Below are 22,080 nucleotides of genomic sequence, written 5' to 3' on the forward strand. Positions count from 1 at the left end.
CTCCTTGCCACCCTTACCCGGCTGAGGGCTTCCGCGTCTTTCCATAGCTACAAGGCTGCTTCAGCTGCAACGCAACAGGGAAGCCGTTCCTCAGTATGGTGATATAAGTAACGCTGGTAAATTCCTGACTGCCGTGCCGTTGTTAAACGGCACAAGAGCCCTGCTGGGCGAAAACCCTTAAAAAAGCCCAATTTTCACACAGGCAGAGCAGAGGCGAGGCGACACCTCAGCCCCACCTACTTCCTCCCGTTCCTCCCGAGCGGCTTTCTTCCTCCGCCTCAAAACCAACGGGAAGGCAGCACTGCCGGGACGCCTTTTTTCCTCACACGTCGCTAGGAAAGCGCCCCCTCCCCTCCCGCGCGGAACAAGATGGCCGCCGCGCGCCGTGCCCAGAATGCTCCGCGGGCCGCCGAGTAGCCGGGCTCCGCTTCCGGGTTTGAGCTCCGAGCTGGGGAGAGCGGGAGTGGCGGCCTCGACTTGGTCGGGCTTGCTAGGCGGGCCAGAGCCGGACGGGCCCTTATGTGAGAGGAAGGGGGAAAGGAGAGCCCTGGTCGGTCGCCTGCCCTCGGAGGACCATGAGGCTTCGGATCCGCTCGAGCTCCCGAGTGCTTCCCGCCCTTCTCCTGTTGGTGTTTGGGGCTCCCGAGCCGGCGGCGCTGAGTCCCCCGCCTCAGTCTCCCCTTCATCCCGCCCTACAGCACCGGGGTAGGCATCGGCCGCCGCAGTATGGTGAGTCCTGTGAGAGAAAACGGAAGGCAGGCTGGTCTAGACACGTCCGGGTTGCGGAAGGGAAGGGTGCCTCAGCAAGAGGTTGCCGTTCTTTTTTCTCCACTGATGGAGTTAATCATAGTAGTAGTAATAGTGATAACGATGATGTAGCTACCAAAGGCATATGTTCAGGATGTGGGCTAGGAAGGGGATAGCTGGGATGCCCTTCGGGTCTGCTCATGGAACTGGAGTATAAAAGACAGACCAGTGAGAGAGGGGAGCGTTTTGTCTGCCCATGTGTTTGCGTCGGGGGGTTGGAAGCCAGATTAATAGGTATTTGTTGACTGTACAACTCTGTGCGTGCCTTTTCAGGAGTAAGCCCCGGTGAATTAAGGGAAGTTTACTCCCCGATACGTGTGTGCCAGATTGAAGCCTGAGTCTTAACTCCAAAACGTCTTGTGGTACTTTAAAGAATAACGTATACATTCCAGTATAAGCTTTGTGGCCCGTTTATGCTAGACTAAACTGTTGATCTTTTAAAGTTCCACACGACTTGGTTGTTTTTGTTGCATAAACTAACAGGGCTGCTGGAATGTCTTAAGTCTTTCAGTCATCCGTAGTGACTGATGAGTAGGTTGAAAACTCTGTAAATGGTACATTCTGGGGGTAGGCAATCCAGTGACTTCCAGGCGTTTTGGACTACAGTTATTGTGATCCCTGCCAATTGGTCATGCTGGCTGGGTTATGGGATTTGTAATCCAAAGTAGCTGAGGGATGGGAAAGAGGAGTACTTTACTTTGCACCTTATTTCAGATCTTAACCTGTGCTGGTACATATTGCTGGTGGGAATAGAAGGAAAAGAAGAAAGCACAGTACTAATTTTCTAGGAAGTCTTGATTAATGCTAGCAATAGGGTATAGTGAAGTCCAGTTTGTCTTGAGGCTCTGTGGGAGGATACATTTATTTCTGATCTTTGAGTGGAATCTTGTTTTATATGTTAAGGAGCTACTGAAGGGTTGCTTTCTGCATTTAATTTTCTTTTGACTTTACTGTTTATCATACTCCTCCCTGCCAAACACACCGCCATATGTACTGTCTAAAAATCTGAAATGTTCCATAACACTCCATGCATCTGAAGAAGTGGATAATAGTCTACAACAGCTTGTACTGAAATACATTTGTTAGTTTTTAAGGTGGCACATGACAAAAAAAAAATCCCAGAGAAAGGATATGCAAAAGCATCTGTCCCCAACATGCTAAGTAATATTAATATTACTACACTGCAAATTCTGGCTTTCCTCCTCTAGCAAGGAATCCAAGGCAGTTTACAAGGCTCATATCTTCTCTGTTCTGTCCTCACAACAACAACACTTTTGAGACAGATTAGGCTGAGAGGAAGTGATTGGCCCAAAGTCACTCAATGGGTTTCACGGCTGACTGGGGACTTAGATTTCCTGAGTCCCAGTCCAACACTTAACCACTATGCCACACTGGCTCTCGTAATGTTTTTTGCACAGGCAGATAGCATCTAAACATTATATTTCTCCACTTGCAGTCAGAAGTGGTCCAGTCAATCTGTGTCCCTTGAGTATTTGCAGTGAGTATTTGCAGTGCAGTTCAGCTCTAATAAATTTGAGCCCTTTCAATTTGGGAATTCTATTACATTCACTTCCTTTTTAGAATAACCTTATTTTTGTCATAAGAATAGAATAATCTCCCCTGTTAATGCCTACTAATTAGGAACTTAAGTGTCTAAATAATATTTAAAAGTCATCAATTTTATTCTCATTGGAGCCCAAGAAGCATGAATAGATAAAGTATATTGTTATGCTGGAAAGTCATGGCAGAACCAGGAACTGAAACCAGACACTCCACACCCCATTCCAAAGATATTTCTTTAAGTAATCAGTTATCAAAATCTACATCTATAAGTACTAGTTCCTTCCTTGCCTCAAAACAGGTATACAGTCCAGACCACTAGATAGATTTTTTTTTAATTTACTGAACATATGTAGATGACTTATTCAACTTATCCTCATATCCCAGCTTTGCCTAACATTCTGATTGGCAACAGCTTTTCAGAGCCTCAGGGGAGGTCTTTCTCAGCCCTGCTACCCAAGATATAATCAGAGCCACCAGGAACTGAGGACTATGCAACACTTCTCCACTGAGCAACATGTAGCTGTGAAAAAACCTGCCCTTTGTTACTCAACCAGGGATTAACACCATATTTCACTTCCCTGAATATCTCATAGGTTATGGATGCATGGTGACAGTTGACCCATCATGTCTGCTGACTTCTGCAGTCTGTTTCCTACATGTCCTGTGGTTTCAATGCAAGCAATTACTATATGCCATGAGTGTCATCTGCAACTATAGCGCTTGAAGTTTTTGCTAAGCTTCACAGTGGGTTCTCTCTTGAACTTTGAATAGTTTTAAAAGAAATACTATGCAATTAAAATATTAAACAATGCAAAGGAGTACAAGCAAAGCAGTTATGCTTGCAACAATAATCTAATTTAAAATATTGCTGGTAATAAAGTTGTATTAAATTTAGAGCATTTTCTTTTCTCTTCCCTCCCCTCATTTTGTCCAGCTGTTACATTCTGAGAATATTAGTTTCTGTTAAAAGTGATTTAAACTTTATGGTTGCAATAAGAAGCCTATAAATGTCCTGTCAAGAAATGATGAGCACAGAAAAGCAAAAATGAAAAAAATAAAAATCTAAAACTATTTTAACATGGTACTATTTCATTTAATTATGCAATATGTTATGATACATATTAGTAATTTTAAAAGCAAATAAAACATTTTTGTGAATGCCACCCTCTTAGCCAGCATGGATCTTTTCATGTTGACTGGGGCCCTGAAGATGGAAGACTGCTGTAACATGAACTAGCTTCCCAGGCTCCAGAAGGCAGGGAAAGAGTTAATCCAAGAATTAACAAAATGCTGGAAATAATGGGTGCCAGCCTGGTGGGAATCAGGTGCCCAAGGCCTTTTGGAGACTTCATCCTTCCTCTTCTGTTAGGGAACTGAGAACTCTCCAAACTGGCCTCAAGGATGCAAAGACTGCACCTTGAGCTAATGGCTGGATCCTGGCGATTATGAGTTGGGCCGTCCCCCCAAGGGTGGCAGACAGGGCAGAATAAAGCCCAAAGAGCTGAGCAGCCTTTTGTTTCTCTCTTGGGGGAGAGGTTTTGTTCTGCTGCAGTTCCTCTGCATTGAAGACTGTTATGGCATCCTGCATGTGCTGTGCTGTTAGAAGGCAGAGTTACTGTGTCTAGGCTAGGGTAGTTGTTTATTTTCTTGTCTACATGGGCCAGCAAGGCCTGGGAATGGGGTTTCCTGGTTGACTAACTTTCTTTGCTGTTGCTGCCCAAATCCCCTTTCTCCTTCCTTGTTTTTATCCTTTTAAATTGTATGTTTTGGAACTTCCACCACTATTTTTAACCTTTTAATAAAGCTCTTTCCCCAAGCTTGAGTTTGTCGTGTGCTGAATCCAGTGTCTGCTCTAGGGTTCTTGGACTGGGGAATTACTGGGCAGAATTTGGCCCAGTTTGCCAAGGGAGTGGGTAATCCTGGCTGGCTTTCTGTTATAGTTTGCCTCCAGGACAGGTGTTCGGGGGAGAGGTTCTAAGGGGTGGTGAGGTACCCCCACCTTTTGCCCAGGCAAGGCAGTGCCTTAGCCTTTCCTCTTTGTGAGGAGGGGGAAAACATTTAGATGGGCAAAACTGGTAATCTGGATGTTTTTGAGCATGAGGGGAGTGGAGAGGAAATTCTTGCCTCCATGTTGCTCCTATGCTCAGTTGGACACTTATGGAATGCGCTCCCCAGAGAGGTCCGCCTGGCGCCGTTGTTATTTGTTTTTCGGCGCCAGGTGAAGACCTTTTTATTTAAGCAGTATTTTAAATGTTAATATTATTGAATTTTATCTGGCCAGGGCGGCTTGTTTTATATTGTATGTTTTATATCGTATATTTGTATTTTAATGTATATATTTTAAAATGTTATTTTAATTTATTGTTGTAAGCCGCCCCGAGGCTTCGGCGAATGGGGTGGCATAAAAATGTTTTAATAAATAAATAAATAAATAAATAAATAAATAAAATCTGTGTTCAGAAGGGTATGAACAGCCACAGGCACAGTGTTTGCGCCTGTCCAGCTAGGAACATTAAGCACATGGAAGGTGGATGGAAAACCATAGGCTTAAATTGATCTTATGCATGCTGTTTGTTTATTTTAAGTTGTATTATCCTGCTTCTTAAAGAGGATCTGGAAAAGACTTACATGCAATCTGTTAAACAAAGCAATTTCAGTCACAAGCTTATAATCTAAAAAGATACAACGCACTCATTCAAATGCATGTGCACACGGGCATGTAATTGCGTGTGCACACACAGGAATGCAAAATAAGGGAAAAATAATGGTTTTATGGAATGGTCCTGCTTCCCCTCTTATCTTCATCTGTGCACTTTACTGGAAAGACAGTTGTCCTTCCCTGCTATGAACTGAGGCCAAGGCTGGTGCAGTATCTGCTACAGAATGAGTCAGAAGGTCACACTGCTTCTCTCTATTTTCTCCCTGCACCAGGTTATGATTGTGTTAGAGGCAGCAGCCACCTGCCTCCATGACAACAATGATGGCAGTCATCAGCTTCCCTCCTCCATCACCTCCCCCACCCCCCACCCAGCTGCAGCCTTCTTGGAGAACCCCCTGAGCACTAGGATAATGGCAGTGGTGCCTGTCCACTTCTCCATTCCTGATTTTGCTGTTAATGACAGTGGTAGCTTCTGCTACTCATCCTCCTCTTCCCTTGCCTGTGATAATGATGGCCATGGTGCCCATCTGTTGTCCTCCCCACACCATTGCTGGGCCTGTCCCCTCCCCTCCCCCCCCCCCCCGGCTATGATCACTTGCTCTCCTCCTCCTGTCTTTCTGTCATGCTAGACAGTGGTGGCTGCCCTTATGGAGAGCATGGTAGGTTTCTCTACTTCCTTGATGCCTCTCTTGAGAGGTCTTTCTGTACAGCTAAACAATAGTGGGGAGGTGGCCTTACCTCCTTGCCAGTGCTTCATTCTAAGGACCCTTCACAATGAGGCATTTGGTCTGGGACCCCTGGAAACCTGTGCTGGCCACTCTCCTGATTGGCAGGCAGAGCCTGTCCACTTGATGCCACTTGAGAGGGCTCCTCAAAGGCGTTGGGAGAGTGCCCGCCAAGAAGGATGTGCCAACCAGCTGTTTCTGCTCTAACAGGAAACTAACCACCATGGTGTTTTCAAATGTTGGGCAAGGCATTCAATTCTCCTAGTTGCAAAATCTACCACCTTTTGGGATGTGTCCCCTGAGTCAGGCGTTCATGCTGTGTCATGAGAGAGATGGCCCTGGTTGAGGCTGTGGATTCTTCAAAAGGTTAATGTTTTGATGATCACATGTTAAGGAGGAAAAGCTGACCAGATTTGGTATCTTCTGCCAGTGTGTGTTGTTTTAGCAATTTTGAAAGGGTTTCTGGGTGTGTATGCATTTGGATTGGATTGACTGTTTCAAATAACAATAATTTAGCTAAGCCTTGTAGCCAGCCTCTCATCTTTTGGAGAATTCTAGTTTCTTGCCAGAACTATGGGCTACATAGATATGTGTGGATGTGAGGACTGATAAACTTTCTGTTCTTATTAACTGGAGTAATACTCAATTCATTTGAACAGGATAGCTGATTTTTGTACTGAGAATGTTAATCAGATACTAGTCTAAGTATTAGCACATTACTTAATTAGCAATCGATCAACCAGGCATATTAACATGTTGGGAAGAGAATTCTTAGAAAGATGAATGGAAGATGCTGAATCCTTGCACATGTAATTTGAAGAATTACATTTTAGGGGTGGGGTTACCAAACATTCTTGGTCTTATTCACAGTTGCTTGCCTATACTACATCAAAATAATGCATACCCATACACCAGTGAAAGACTGGAAACATTTAGTTTTATTTTTCCCTTGCTTGTGATGATTTACTAATAGAATTGTGAGAAAAACAGATATATTACATCTTACGTAATAATAAATACTATAAATTAGAATATTTTCCCTTGGTAACGTATCCTTTTTCTTTGGCTCACTTGGCTCTTGAAAATAGCATTTCCTTAGCATAATATGTGAGCCCTACATACACCTGTTTTTCATGGATAAGTATGAAAAAGAACATTAAATCTTCCTCCTCCTGCTACTTTTATACTTGGAGAAGTGCTAATTTGAATGCAAACATTAATTGTGGGAATGAATGTAGTAGAAAGTTATATTTAAAGCATTTGGTCCTTTTCTATAGCACATTCTGTTAGTTTACTGCTTTTTTGTAGCACTTATGTGACTGGGATTATGAAACGCAACTAAATTATTGCCCTGCTTACAGATAATGGAAACTCATGGACTTGTATCCAGTACTATCCACCAGAGGAATGAAAACCCCTGGTGGAGCAGATTGGCCCTCTTCCTGCACACCCTGAAAATTGTACTGGAGGATCTCCTATCCCAGCCTCTCAGAGCATATTGGGGTGGAGGATGTGAGGCAGGGGAGTGGGAGGAAAGGAAGGCAAGCAGCCCACTCTGGCTGGTTCATGTAGTGGGGAAACTGTGGTCTCCTGTTATGACTAACTGACCTGCGTTCTCTTCTTCCAGCTGTTCTGTTTGTTTCATTTTCAAATATATGTGTATATTCTTTTTTCCAGAGAGGCTGGAATCTGTTCTTTCAGATTATGATATTCTTTCCATGTCCAACATCCAACAGCACTCAATAAGAAAAAGAGATCTACAACCAGAATCTCATGTAGAAAGACTTCTAAGTTTTTCAGCACTGCATAGGTAATGCTGTGATACTGTTTATCCTTAAATACATGATTTCTAAAATGTTTTATTACTGGTTTTAATCATTATGACACTCTCTTTGTGTTAATGTGATTTTCTCAGCCCCATTTAATTTCAATATTGTGTTTCTTTTTGCAGTGTTGTCTTGCCTGTTGGCTAAACAAATGTATTCTGAATTTCCTTAGAGATAAATATATACAGTGACCCAAAGAGATATACTTGAACTTGCATTGTTTCATGCTTACCAGTCCTTATGCCCCCTCCCCTTTTTATTTTGGAGAAGATAGGAATGAAGTTGTAGAACAGGGGTCCTCAAACATTTTAAACGGGGGGCCAGTTCACTCTCCTTCAGACTGTTGCAGGACTGGACTATAGTTTAAAAAAAAATTAAAATTCCTATGCACACTGCACATTAAAATTAATTAAAATTAAAATAAATTTTAAAGTAGTTAAAATTTAATTATATTAAATTAATTAAAATTTTAAAAATTAATTAAAAATGTTTGCTCTGCTCACTTGGGCTGCAGCAGAAGCCCAAGATGAGGTGGGGAAGAGCATGTTCATATTCAAGGGACATAGCTACAATGTCCACAATTGTGCTGGGGGGGGATGGGCGCAATTGTGCTGTGGGGAGGAGAAGGACGTGATCGCACTCGTGCAGGGAAGATGGGTGTGATTGCAGGTGCGCTTCTGCAGGGAAGGCAGGCACGATCGGGGTCATGCTGGGGCGGGGGGTGGCCACAATCCCTGCACAAGTGTACCCACAATCGCAGCCATCTCCCCACTGAGTACGCCTGCGCCGGCTCAGAGCTTTTGAACTCGCTCGGAGATCATTTTCTCTGAGCGAGTCCAAAACCTTTGAGTCGGGCCGGGCCGGATAAATAGGCATGGCGGGCCAGATTTGGCCCACGGGCCGTAGTTTGTCCACCATGCTGTAGAGTGTAGGTGGATCATTTAGAAGAAGGGTGCAGAACCTCTTTCAGGCAGAGGACAGAGAAGCTTTCAGCTTTGGGTAAGACCAAAAGGGAAAAAAGGCTCCAAAAATACAGGCATGTGTTAGTTTAACCCTCTGGAATTTGGAGGTGGTGGGGTTGTATAAAAGTTGGGACACAATCCAACAGTAGGGGGCAGCACTTTCTGGAGAAACTTAGAGGGTAGACTTGGCCCCTGGGCCTAAGGTAGTTCGAAACAGGTACTTTGAAACATTGTTTATGTTCAGCCATAATCCCTGATGCATAAGCCAAAAGCTGTTTACGTTCCATGGGCCTGACATAGAAGGAACTTAGAAGTCATTTTGTCTTGCCAGTATTCACTGCAGAAAAGCCTGACAAAATGTTGTTTTCAAAACATATAGACATTTCCGAGTTGTGGAACTTGATTTGTCAGTTGAACTGCATTAACCATGCAATGCATTGAATTCAATTTAGGCAAGTACAGTAGAAGTGTTAGAAGTTGAATCCCCTCCCCCACAGTGGTTCATCCTAGGCCCTTGAAAATAATATACAGGTATTTCCCAGGTTAAGTACAGGCTCCATCCTGAGAATATTCTTAAGCTGAATTTGTATGTAAGTTGGATCACATGAATAAACCAAATACATGTCTTAATATATGCATATATTTTACCTTTCTGTGTGTATAGAACAAGAAACACTTCCATAGTCACTAAAACATCTTAAACACTAACAGCATTGTAACAACAACCTTGGCTCAAATATACCAGGGGGACAGCTCAACATTAAAAGAATCTCAGTCTCTTCATTAGAACATTTCTTTGCTAAATCTTAGATATTAAATTTCAGTTTTTCATAAGAAAACTCAAAACTAAAATCTTGTGTTAATAAAAACGAATGTATTAAGACTCACAGCAGTTCAAGCATATATCTGTCTGTCTGTCTGTCTGTCTATCTATCTATCTATCTATCTATCTATCTATCCTTGGCAGCACACTGACTGGCCATGCAAAAGCTCGGATGAGTCGTGGCTAATGAGTTGCGGTTCATGACATCATCGCCTGGTGCCACTACGCCTTTCCGAGCATGTTCATGGCCCCTTTGTGTGCTGTTATCCGATGCTCAGTTGCAGGGGCGATGCTGGGGTGACTTGCCTCATGTGGCTACAGAGCGGGCTCTGTGTGCCCACTGTGGCACACGTGCCATAAGTTCACCACCACTGGCTGTGACTATCTCTAGAGAAAATCCATGAATATTTCTAGCGAATCTCTTTCTCTAGTGAAAATTTGTGAATATTTCTAGGGAACTATGCAGCCACTGATGAACATCACCAAATGCAACATGCAGTTCCCTAGAGTTATTCATAGTTTTTTGAAGCGCTATTCATATAGAGTTTATGGCGGTCCACATGTTTGTAAGTATGGGTTGTTCGTTACCCAGATGTTCATAACCTGGGGACTACTAGTACAGGGTGTTGGGGAATCCTGCTGAGTAGGCTAGGCTATATTGCAACATCACTGAAGGGGAAATAAACTTCCCTACAAGTTAGGCAGAAGCACCTTGCTACCCCATTTCTCTGAGTTGGGTCATTCAACATTTTACTGAGAGTTAGTTTACACAGGCAAAGTCATATCATGCCAGGTGCCCCTAGGTGCCTTGCTTGTCCTGTCATGTGAACTCAAGTGACGGGGTTTGCCTAAGGTTTAGATGATCCTTGAAGGACCCTAAAACAAAGGACTCCATGGATCATTGGAGGTTTCTCTTAATTCTCAATAACCTGTGCCATCCAGGTTCATAAAGCAGAACAGCCCATGGCACCATGCAAAAATGTCACCTGTTGGTGGCTGATGCAATACGACAGCCCCCACAGAGAAAGTAGACCACAATGGGTAGTTGTGTCATGCAAACAGGTTTCTGTGCAGCATTTTTGGGAGTCTTGAAAAGCTGTTTAGGGAGTCGGGGCTGTGTTTTGTTTCATCTCCATTATATGTACTTAAATATGGATTCAACTCAAAATATGTAACTGTAATTTTGGAGCATTAAATGAGATATAATTTGTTTCTATTTAAAATTCAGGGTATAATTTGCCAAAGGATAACATCCATATATTCTGACATATATACATTGTATGGATAAGCCTTAATATGGAATGATATATCTCATAGGAGAGTATTTTAATGCATTTGTAACATAAGATAAGAAACCTGTCTTGGGCTTTTGTTACCTGCAGACATGTCTGTTCATTATCTGATCTTCCAATATTTATGCAGAACTTCAGGATCTCTTAATTATTTACTGTTACATTTTCTTACACATCTCTCTGAAGAGGTTTGTGAGTTAAAAATACCATTTTTGAATGCACTTGAGAGAGGGCTGTTTTAGGAACTCATGTAAATGAGTTCTGTTAATAAACATTATTTCTGCTCCTTGTCTTAAATTTAACAGAGAATCAGTAGCGGACAAATTATATTCTGTAAAGAACTGGTATGTTCGAATTACACTTTTTGGAATAGGTTTAAAGGGCATCTTCATGCTAAATGGAAGCAAATTCTTTTACAGGCATTTTAAACTATACTTAACTGCAACAGCAGAACACTTTTCAAAAAATTTTCAAGCACTAATAGTGGATGGCCATGGCAAAGAAAGAGAATACAATGTAAACTGGCAAGAATTTTTCACGGGACATGTTGTAGGTAAGTGGACAGTATAGGAAGAGATATAATTCTGGCATTCTTGCTTGCATGGGACAAAACTTTATTTGATTTTTCTATGATTATAAACCACATAAAGTTGTTGAATTGACTCTCCAGTCAGCATTCGAAGTCTCATGACAACTTCCCAAGTCAATAGTAATTCTAAAGGGGTGAATGATATCACTGACAATGGTCTAATAGAAATAAATGAGAATTCACTAGAATATCCTTTGGACTATATTGACTGACCATTTTACTTGTTTTACTCAAGACGCCACCCAGTCCACAAACTCAAATTATCTGCATGTTATTTGCAAATTGGAGATGATATCCAGAGGGGGGGGGTGCTAACATGAAAAGTTAATTTGGCTCCTGAAATATTATGGCCTAGCACAAAGTAGCTTCTGATTAGAAGGTAGTGCCCTATGCTGCAATTGATGAATACTTAGAAGCATCAGCTGCTAAGTTTTCTTTTTCCTGCTTCCCCAGGTCAGAGTAATTCTAAGGTTATAGCGCACATAGGTGAAGAAGACTTCACAGTGAGGATCAATGCTGACAAAGAAGAATACAATATTGAGGTATAGTTCATCAGTAGAATTCAGGTGTAGTCAATATTCATCTTGGTAAAAGAAAAAAATACTTTGTCAAGTGGCTTTGTTTCCATTAGTTTAATATTTCTGAGATTTTCAGATGGTAGAAATGCAATTATTGTTTATTTTTACTCTGTGTAAGAATTGTTTCCAGTATGTCAGAATGATAGAAACAGCAATGGTTAGTGGGATGCTCATGTGAAATATATAGGTAGACAATATATTTGCATTTGGTTTTTAGACAGTAGAGCAAAATATAGAAAGTTCAAATGACTGTGCTAGGCAATATCAATATCTGAGTGTGGTACCCATGCAGAATGTATGTTGTCAGAGCTCACTCCTGAATTACTATCTTGGATTCAGGTAACTATGAATCTTTGAAGTAGTTAAAATTAATCTCAAATAACATAGGAAGAAGTTACTGATCTGCTGCTCATAACATGGCAGTGCATCATGTCATGATCAGCCATATTGGTAGTCACGTCTTGTGGGGTGATTCATTTTTTCATGAACAAGTCACCCTGAGAACCCATGGCTTGTTTTAGGTTGTAGATACCCATGGTGCCTTGTTGTGTCATCTAAGCAGAGCAAAATGCCTTAATCATGGGCTGACAGGAGCAGCTAGAGAACTACCCATCAGAGTAGCAAAACCCCCTCCACTCTTCTCATTCTTGCTCATGTCACTGCTATATTTCCTCATTCCTTCTCAGAACCCTCTGCCCCATGCCCCTAAAATATTATGAATATCAAGATGTGACAGCTAGCAGCAGAGGGAGTCAACCTGCTACTTTTTAGAGTAAAGTAAAGCAGCCTTTAAAAAGGCAAGCTCAGAAATGGGGGATGAAATTGACTAGGATATTGAAAGGGCATATTGCTCAACTATGTTCTTCCCTGGAAAATATGATAGGAAACACTCCTGCATTCATAAGTGCTGGTTCTGAAAATTAATTCCACTGAGGTACCTCCAGGAGGGGAGAAGTGTACAAGCCTAAGGTTCATTCACATAATGTTAAACCATAGCACTGTATCAAATTGTATCATTGCACTTTTGGTTAAAAAAGCAAACCCAAAACAAGCAAGCAAAATGCTTCAGTGGCTTTGGTAATACATAGGAATAATAGCTTAATGACACAGACTTCAGTATTTAAAGAGATCTGTTGAAGTCCAGTAATTTGCATTTGGCTAACTGTTGGTTCAACAAGAAAATGAAATTTAAGACATCCAAGCATGCATGTGAAAGGGGTGTGACAGGTTTGAACATATTTTAGAGAACATATTTTAGGGAAACAACCATGTTGGGGCAGGGGGATTGGTTTAGGTTCGGGTTTAAGTGTTCTCCAGATGTTTTGGCCTTCAGTTTCCATAGCCTCCAAGGCAGTATGGCCAACAGTAAAGGATGCTGGGAGTTGTAGTCTAAAACATCTGGAAATCACTAGCTTGAGGAACAGTGCTTTAGGGTCATATTCAGGGATAAGTATTGTAAAACCAATTATTTAACTTTTTATTTTAAAAATTATATCCTGCAGTTTGATCACTGGTTCATTTTGATTGCACACAGGTATACATTTACCTGGGAGTAAGCAGGGCCTATTTTTGTATATATATGTAGAGGACTCTGCTGTTAGGAATGCTGAGCCATCTCTTTTTTATCTGTAGCCCCTGTGGAGGTTTCTCAATAATACACAAGATGAAAGACTTTTGGTCTACAGATCAGAAGACATCAAGGATTTTTCACGTTTACAGTCCCCAAAAGTATGTGGCTATGTTAAACTAGAAGAGGAGGAGGGTTTTTTGTTTGGAGGGCTGAAGGATGAGAAGTTAAAAGAAGGTGAGTTCATGCACTTCTTTCAAAATTGTACAAAAAGTTTTGTTATCATGCACAATTCTACCTAATAAGGTGAACTTTATGCACATTACAGAAACATGCTGCCTTCTTCCAGCACTGTAAAGGTTACTTGTATATACTTTATTTAGGACTGAAGTAGAAACATCAGAGTCTAACGGCATAGAAAATTATTTAAAAACTTTCTTAATTTAGAAGACAACATTCAGCTTCCCTTGTTTGGGAAAGGAAACTAGCCCTTTCCTTGTCATTTATATGAAACATCCATTTCTTTTAATGAATTTTATGCATTAATAGGGACTTTTATTTTTTAAAATCTTCTTGATCTGTACAAATAGACCAAAATTATATTCTCTTAAAATTTGTTATTTTCAACAAGTTAGAATACCTAAGCAAACTGTATCATTGCAGTGTGCAGTGTGATCTCTTGAAATCCCAGAGAAGCACTTTATGATGTTGTTCTATATCTGGCCTGCATATCTTTTCCTATGACACTTAAGCCAAAAGATTACTCAGGAGATGATACAGATGTTTTACTAGTGGTGCCTACTTAGTATCTTAAATTGTCATGACAGAGATGGTCCCTCGACAGAAAAGAGCTATCCCAGACCCCTTGAAGAACACATGTAAGATGTTGGTAGTGGCAGATCATCGCTTCTTTCAGCACATGGGCCGTAGTGAGGAAAGTACTACTATTAACTACCTAGTAAGTATACCTATATATTGTCAATTGCTTGATAAAATGAGACTGAACATCAAAGATATTTGTAATTAGGGTGCAGCTGTCACAAATATTATTACAAAAATTATATAAGAAGTCAGAATATAATTAAAAGTAGTATAAAATAACAGAATCAGTGGGTATACATACAGCCTTGATTAGCAAAACAAGCTGTGTCCAGGAGAATTCCCAAACTACACAGCACATCCTTTAGGAAGAGTGTTATCTCATCCAGAACAGGGGATGTAAGTTATACAAATGAGGATGCTTTCTAACCAAAAACACCTCTGTCATATCTGGATTAAATCTCGCTTCCTCTCAGATATATTGTATGAACAGATCTCTCTCAGATTTATTTGGTAAAAGTAGTTTTTGTGATATATTGCTTATCTTATTTGTGGAACCTTGATACATTTTCTGTTGATAACTTTTTACAGTACTTTACTGGGCAAATGCTTGTGATTGTAGCTGTACCTCAGAGTATAATAATGTATTAAGTGACTGAGAATAAATTTTAGTATGTGGGTTTTGTTTTTGTTTTCCCTGCTTTGGAACACTATAAAATGTCATTTGTGAAAAATGGAATAATATTTTTTTCTGTTGGTCTCCTCCAAAACCTATTTGATTGAATTTTAATAGGAACAAAGTTATTGGAATATGTGGCTTTAAATTTATTATTTCCCTTCCAGTCTTTCTACTCCCTTTCCTTTGGCCTATAGTTTACATAATTCCCCAAGTCACTGGAGCTACTTTTCAGAAGTATCTTGGAACCTTCCTGTGCTTTTATGTTAAAACATGTATTTATAATGAAATAGTGGTTTTTTAAAATATGCCTTAAAGTAGGCACTTATGTAGTCCATAGCACTCAGAGTCAGATGACAAGATCCTGGACTTAATAATTTCCTTTCGTTTCTGCATACAGATTGAACTAATAGACAGAGTGGATGATATCTATCGCAATACCTCGTGGGATAATGCAAATTTCAAAGGATACGGCATACAGATAGACCAGGTATTATTATAACTACTGAAATGGGTTGAAATCTTTAAGCAGCAGAGTTTTGGATATGGCATTATAAATATACTTAGTTTTTCCATTTAATTATTTAACTGAACCAACATCTCATTCATAAATGATGCAGGCAAAAATAATATGGTGTGAAGTTTGCAAATATTGTTATTTTTTTCCTACTCAGTTGTTTTCTTTGTCCCCTTCCTAGTGGTGTGTTCATATATCCTTTTTCTTCATGTGTGATTTATTTTTATTGGTAAATGTAACTCTTGTGACACTTAAAGTGTCAATGATTTCTTTTTATTCCAACACCAGATGTTAGTCAAGGTACTGCAACCTACAGTTCTCTTTGAAGAGTTCATACAGTCATTTCTTAAATAACGGCATTTAGGAAATGTCCAGCTCAGGTGCACAACGGTAGCCCCTGTTCCCCCCTACTTTTGTGATTCTGCCAGGGAAATGGATCAAACAAAGCCCATCATGCCTCGGATGCTGGTGGCTTAATCTTTACCTGGCCTTTGTACTATGTTCCTTGAGTGGACAAGTTGTCCTCTGATTAGTGGGGATTGGCTGCGGGCAGTGTTGGAGAAAGCAGCCATAATGACAGAACTGAGCAAAGTGCTATGCTCTATGCTGCTACTTACTCAGATGCCCAAAAGCTTACAGGGACTGTGTCTGTGCGAATAGATTTTATGCTCTGGTAAACTCTCATGCCAGGGAGCCAGGTGCTGGAGGGAACTCTGTTGTTGCCAGAGGCTTGAACCACCTGGGCTTCTAGGGAGCAGGGAGACGTGCAGCCTGTGCAAAGTACCACGGGACTTATATTCTTCCTAGGGCATGCGCCTCTTTCAAGGAACCAAAGAAGTGATAGAAATCCCAAGAGCATTAGGAGCCTTTTGGAAGAGGGTGTGTTTGTTGGCAATTGTAGTTACACAGGATTACATGATATCCTTCTAAAAAGCAAGTTGGGAGCTATTATGATCTTCTAAAACTAGTTTTACAATAAAAAGAACTTACAGCGACACAAAAACATGTAACAAACATGCAATTAAAATAAATTTTAAAAATACTGCGCACCTTGTCACTGGGACCATAGGAAACATGTTTGGGGGTGGGGGGGAATCCCTCCTTCAAAAATTAGTTCAGAACATTTCCCCCTTTCAAAATTGCAAGAATCCAAAGAATGATTCTTTTGATGGTACAACTCCTTTCACTTTTTAAAAACACATATCCAATAAATGCATCTTGTTATATGTCCCAAATCTTGTTAAATATTTTTCTTTATATGCCTTTTTCTCATTGTATGATTACAGGTTAATTTATCACTAATAGTTCTATTCCAAACTTCTCTATATCAATCACACAATTGATAATCATATTTTAATTTTCAATTCTTATCTATGATTAATCTTACCGTAGTTATAAAATTTGTTACTAATTCTTTATTATTCCAACTACTATTATGATCTTCTTGACTTTATGATTACATGTGTCCACAGCCCAACCCCCAATCTTCATGCAGCCTTCAGGGCTCAGAATGTCGGGTACCCCCTGTCCCAGGTGTTCCAGGCATGTAGCCTTATCTTCTTGATATGTGATCCAAACTTACTGAAAGGTTAGCAGTAGTGTAAAAAAAAAAAAAAAATTAAAAAAAAACGAAGTAATCTAATTGGTGGCTTTTTCCTTAGATACTGTAATAGATGAGGGTCTGAGGCAGAGAGAGTTCTGTCTGAAATGAAATGCTCAAGGGAATTTGAGTCGTAAGATTAGCCACAAGGAAAAAGCATGCTTTCTTTATGCTCCCTTATTGTCAATTCTCCCCATCCCCAAAACTTTCCTAAGAGAGGGAATATAGCTTCAAGCAGTCTTGAAATACATTTTCTAAACTTGTTGGAGAGTTCTTATCTTGATATAATCCTCACGTTTTAGCGGTTGGTACATTTGGCTGTGTGTTCTGTTTAATACCTCTGGCTTGAAAAGATAACCCATAGTGGTATCTCCTTTCTGTTATTCTGAAAGGTTTAATATTCTCTGCTTATTTTCACTCCATCATACAACATTAACTTTTCAAATTGTTCCTTTTTTGATGTATATAAAGATTATAGTTCACAGTGAGCCAGAAAATGTACTTCCTGGGAAAAAACACTACAATATGGCAAAAAGTCAGCCAAATGAGGAGAAGGATGCTTGGGAAGTGAAACAGCTCTTGGAGGTAGGGAGTGTGTGTTTTGTATGATATATTAAACGTAAGCATCTGGTTGGTCAGTTGTGCAAAGTTTAGGAAGCTTCAGTATCATACAAGGAAATAGATAACTAGAGGTACGATCCTGTGCATGGTTAGATATGCACAGGATTGCTCTCTTAATCTCTGTCCAGGAATTATCCAGAAAGACATTTCTGAGGTATAAGATGCAAACAGTAAAGCTAAAAAAAGATGCTTTCAATAGGTGAACTTACAAAGAAACAGTCAAACTAGTGTTTGCTTAACTGGTCTGGCCTACAGCTGAAATTCAGGTGATGCTTCATATCCTCTCAAGCACATCATAACTATTCCTACAATACTCATTTCAGAAATACTCTCTAAAGTACCCTTAGTCAGGGACGGTGGGGTAGGTGAGGTGGAGTTTAGTTTGTTAAACATTCTCTACTTTATGAAATATGAATTTTTTAATGAAATACTTGATGAAATACTTCATTCAATTTCTCTAATCAAAATGTATTTGGTATATTTGCCCCACACAGCAATTCAGCTTTGATATAGCTGAGAAGGCCGCTAAAGTATGTCTTGCTCACCTTTTTACATACCAAGACTTTGATATGGGGACTCTTGGACTGGCATACGTTGGATCACAAAGGCCAAATAGCCATGGTGGCATCTGTCCAAAGGGTAACTCTTTCCTTACTTTGGATCTGTTTTTTCTCTTCCAGTATGCAAGTCAAAATTCCTAAATATGAACATAAGCATGCATTCAGCATAAGCACTCTTAAGATGGGCTCGTACACTATAGATTTAGGATAACTTTACTCTTCAGCCAAAAGCTGCTTGTATGAAGAAGAGCATCCCTATTACTTTTGTGGAGCTAACTCAGATACTATAGCATAATCTTCTCCAACCTGATGGCCTGCAGCTGTTTTGGAATTCGGTTGCCATCATGTCCATCTGGCATGGCCAATGAAAAGGAATGTTGGGAGTTGAGACCCAGAATAGGTGGAGACACCAGGTTGGAGAAGGTTTCTGTAGAGACGATATCTAAGCTGGGAACATAATCTACAGTAATCATTCCTGTATTTAACAGGTGCTATGAATCATATAATATATATATGCTACAGTTGACAAGGATACAGACTAGTTTTTCTGTTCAAGGCCTTGAAGATCACAAGACATCCTCCCTTCTTCAGAATGCCTTGTTTCTTGCTTCAGACATGGAGCAGATGTTAGAGTTGTCTGAGCAGCTAGCGCTTGCAAGGGTGACCAGTGAAGTTGCAGCTGGACCCTGTGTCCTCATGTGGGAACAGCAATGGCAAGTGCATAAGTGGTGAAATCGGGAAGGGCATGAAGGAGAAGGAAAAGAGTGGTATTTGAGATGAGGGGACAAGGGAAGGAGTGGACAGGAAAGAAGCCGTTAAAAGAAAAGTGGAAAGAGTTAAGAAGGAAAGAAGAGGAACTGAAGAGAAATAAGGGAGCAAAAGCAGAGGAGAGCATGCAGGGAGAATGATTAGGGAAAACAGCAGAATGCTGAGGGGGAAATGTGAAAGGGACAGAAAGAACAGCCTTCAGCTGGTGGGCATGGCAAAATTCAGCAGCAAGGGCCGGGAACAGCAGTCTGTGGAACAACCATCACTGTCCTAATGATGGTTTAGGTTTCTTTGTATTTGGTCTGTATTGTTAATTTGCATTTAGTTTAGAATTTCAGTGAATACAGCATTCAAGTTGTAAATAGTTTTGTATATATTTATTTGATTCCTGAGTGATTATCGTGGGACTGCAGGTGCGGTGTGCCCTTCCTCATTCTGATCATGCAACTTAGAGATGTTATACATGACTCTGTATGCAGTTCCTTCTCTTCCGCTTCAGCTTAGCAGACTTATATGTTGAGTCTGCTGAGATAGGTAGGAGTGCAAGAGAGGTGGTCAAGAATGTGGACCCAGCTGTGCCCTTAGAACCTTTTGCTTCTGTCCAAGTATGTCACAATTTTTAGCTGTCAATAACGCCCGCATGCCGTAGGTGAGCTACAATTGTTAGAGAATACATTAATCAGAGGTTAATCTAGCAAGCCAATGAGGGATGGCATTCTCAGTTTTAGACAATGAATGAGGGAAATTTGTTTACTCCTTTCACTTGAGAAGCATAGATTCTCACATGAAGATTATATAATCAATCAGTCAGTGCTGGAACTTCATTTTCTATCTTCTATTTTTATAGCTTATTTTAATTCAGCAGCTGGAAAAGATATCTACCTCAACAGTGGTTTAACTAGCACAAAGAACTATGGCAAAACTATCCTCACCAAGGTAAGATAACTTGCAGAAAGTTACCTCTGTTAACTCTGTTACCTCTGTTGGGAATCTTCAGTTTGGATTTTAGAATTTGGAAGATGGATATATTGCATCTGGATAGTTGGAAGGTGGTATATTGCATCTCCTCTTACTTGGGAGGGACCAGTCTAGTTTCTTTTCTGGGCTAATTTCTTGACTGATTTTTTTACTGTAAAGACTTCTGAGTTTTCAGAGTTCAAGAGACTTCCCTTCAGTACTGATAGTACATTATCATTGCACTGTTCTTTGCTTCACATTTGAAGGCATGATTGTCAATTATTTTCAGTGATATTATACTGCACCAGTATGTGAATGATGAGTAGTTAGAGTGCTTTGTAGAACAATTTTTTATTGTCTCAAACACAATAAAAATACAACTGGTGTATACAGTCTTCGCTTGGTTTGGTTGTGCCTATTTCCCTTCTGTCTAATTCTCAAAACATTCAAAAAGTGGCACTAATGGCTAAGCTTGGTTTTGTATGAGGGTATAAAATTAATCTCATAATCTAATTTGTTGAATAATATTTAAACAAACATTAAATATCTAATAAACTTAAAACAGTTTCTCAAAGGCAGGCCTATGTTAGTAGACTAATTCATTGACACCCCCCTCCAAATCCTTTCCATGTTAAGTAGATATACCTCTGACATGTTTTTCTCTTATTATATCAAGGAAGCAGACTTGGTAACTACCCATGAGCTGGGACATAACTTTGGAGCAGAGCACGATCCTGATGGCATGCCAGCCTGTGCCCCTACAGAAGATCAGGGAGGAAAGTACGTTATGTACCCAATTGCTGTGAGTGGAGATCATGAAAACAACAAGGTATGTGTGTCTGTGGGCACTTAATCCTGCTGCCTAGATAACTAAATAGACTTCTTGCATGTGGCAGTGCTAAGTGCAAAAACAGAGAAAAGCATAAACTGTTTATTTTGCATTCTTCAGTTTAAGATCTGTTTTCTCAAACTGTTTCTGTTTTTTGCAAGGACTTTTGGTTTAAAAAAAGAACAGATGTAGGACTAAAGGTTAGCGGGTGAGGAGAGGCAGAGGCAGAAGAAGTAGTAGACATGAAAGGGTTCATGTTAGAAGCCCATCTTGGTGTCAGCTCTGGCTTGTGTTTGTGAGCTACACATGTTGCTGTCACTTATCTAGGCTAGGAAGCTGCTGCTGAGAAAGCGGGAAAAAAGGAGCCCAAATTCTGTGCCACATTTAGTACTTCTGTGCCTTAGAAGGATGCATACAATTCTGAATTACTGCTCTCCACACCTGCTGTTCCCTGTACTCCCCTCCCTTCCTGTAATACTTTCAGATGTTTTCAGACTGCAGTAAAGTATCCATCCTACGGACTATTGAGACCAAGGCCCCAGAATGCTTCAAAGAGCGCAACAACAAAGTATGTGGCAACTCCCGAGTGGATGAAGGCGAGCAATGTGATCCTGGCCTCTTGCATCTCTATGATGATCCTTGCTGTACATCTGAGTGCAAGCTAAAGCAGAATGCAAAATGCAGGTAAGGCTGCAGCAAGCTTTTCATACAAAAGAAAGCAGTGTAGAGCTTGCCAAATGGCGCTTGCTTTTTTTTCTTTTTTGCAAGTAGGAAAAGTGTTCTGTTGCTGTTTTGATGTTATCTAGCCTGAACCATGCAACATTCAGTCCTAAGTTTGAAAAACAGATGCAGCCATTAAAGAAACTGATGTTTTGTATATCTTCTCCATTGATACATGGTTGTCACCTGATTATCTTGTAGTAAGGCAGTCTGTAAATTAATAAAGTTTTAAATACTGTGCTTCCATTATAATATGGGTGGGAAAGGCAAGACCCTGCCCAAATCAACAATGTTTGTTTATTTAAAGCTTTTATATGCCGTCCCTTATGCATGGCATCTCAGGACATCTGACAATATTGCCTTCTTTAAAATCTTTGTATGCATATGACATTTTTCTGACATTTTTCCTTCAAATACTTCTGCAGATTTGTAAATGGGAAAATTCAGACTTTAACTTAGTTCTTTTTTTCCTTCTTGCCCATGTCACCTCCTCTTGCTCTTCCAGTGATCGGAACAGTCCGTGCTGTAAAGGATGCCAGTTTGAAAGTGCACAGAAGAAATGCCAAGAAGCCATCAATGCTACTTGTAAAGGAGAATCCTATTGTACAGGTACATCATTGCA

General features: G+C 40.3%; 1 protein-coding gene across 1 annotated transcript in view; it reads left to right on the forward strand.

Moving 5' to 3' along the window:
• The first annotated feature begins 313 nt into the window (after nt 1-313).
• The window catches only part of ADAM17 (ADAM metallopeptidase domain 17), a 31,110-nt gene continuing 9,343 nt past the window's right edge, over nt 314-22,080 (forward strand). Inside the window, exons 1-13 of the mRNA XM_044418296.1 lie at nt 314-729; nt 7,432-7,564; nt 11,077-11,210; nt 11,700-11,788; nt 13,457-13,628; nt 14,219-14,349; nt 15,287-15,376; nt 17,475-17,588; nt 18,119-18,263; nt 19,800-19,888; nt 20,586-20,738; nt 21,223-21,422; nt 21,964-22,067. Coding sequence (XP_044274231.1) covers nt 576-729; nt 7,432-7,564; nt 11,077-11,210; nt 11,700-11,788; nt 13,457-13,628; nt 14,219-14,349; nt 15,287-15,376; nt 17,475-17,588; nt 18,119-18,263; nt 19,800-19,888; nt 20,586-20,738; nt 21,223-21,422; nt 21,964-22,067 — 1,708 coding nt within the window. The 5' untranslated portion in view covers nt 314-575. The remainder of the gene's footprint in view (nt 730-7,431; nt 7,565-11,076; nt 11,211-11,699; nt 11,789-13,456; nt 13,629-14,218; nt 14,350-15,286; nt 15,377-17,474; nt 17,589-18,118; nt 18,264-19,799; nt 19,889-20,585; nt 20,739-21,222; nt 21,423-21,963; nt 22,068-22,080) is intronic.

Source organism: Varanus komodoensis, unplaced genomic scaffold (assembly GCF_004798865.1).
Source record: "Varanus komodoensis strain SLA01 unplaced genomic scaffold, ASM479886v1 scaffold10, whole genome shotgun sequence".
NCBI classification, from domain to species: Eukaryota; Metazoa; Chordata; class Lepidosauria; order Squamata; family Varanidae; genus Varanus; species Varanus komodoensis.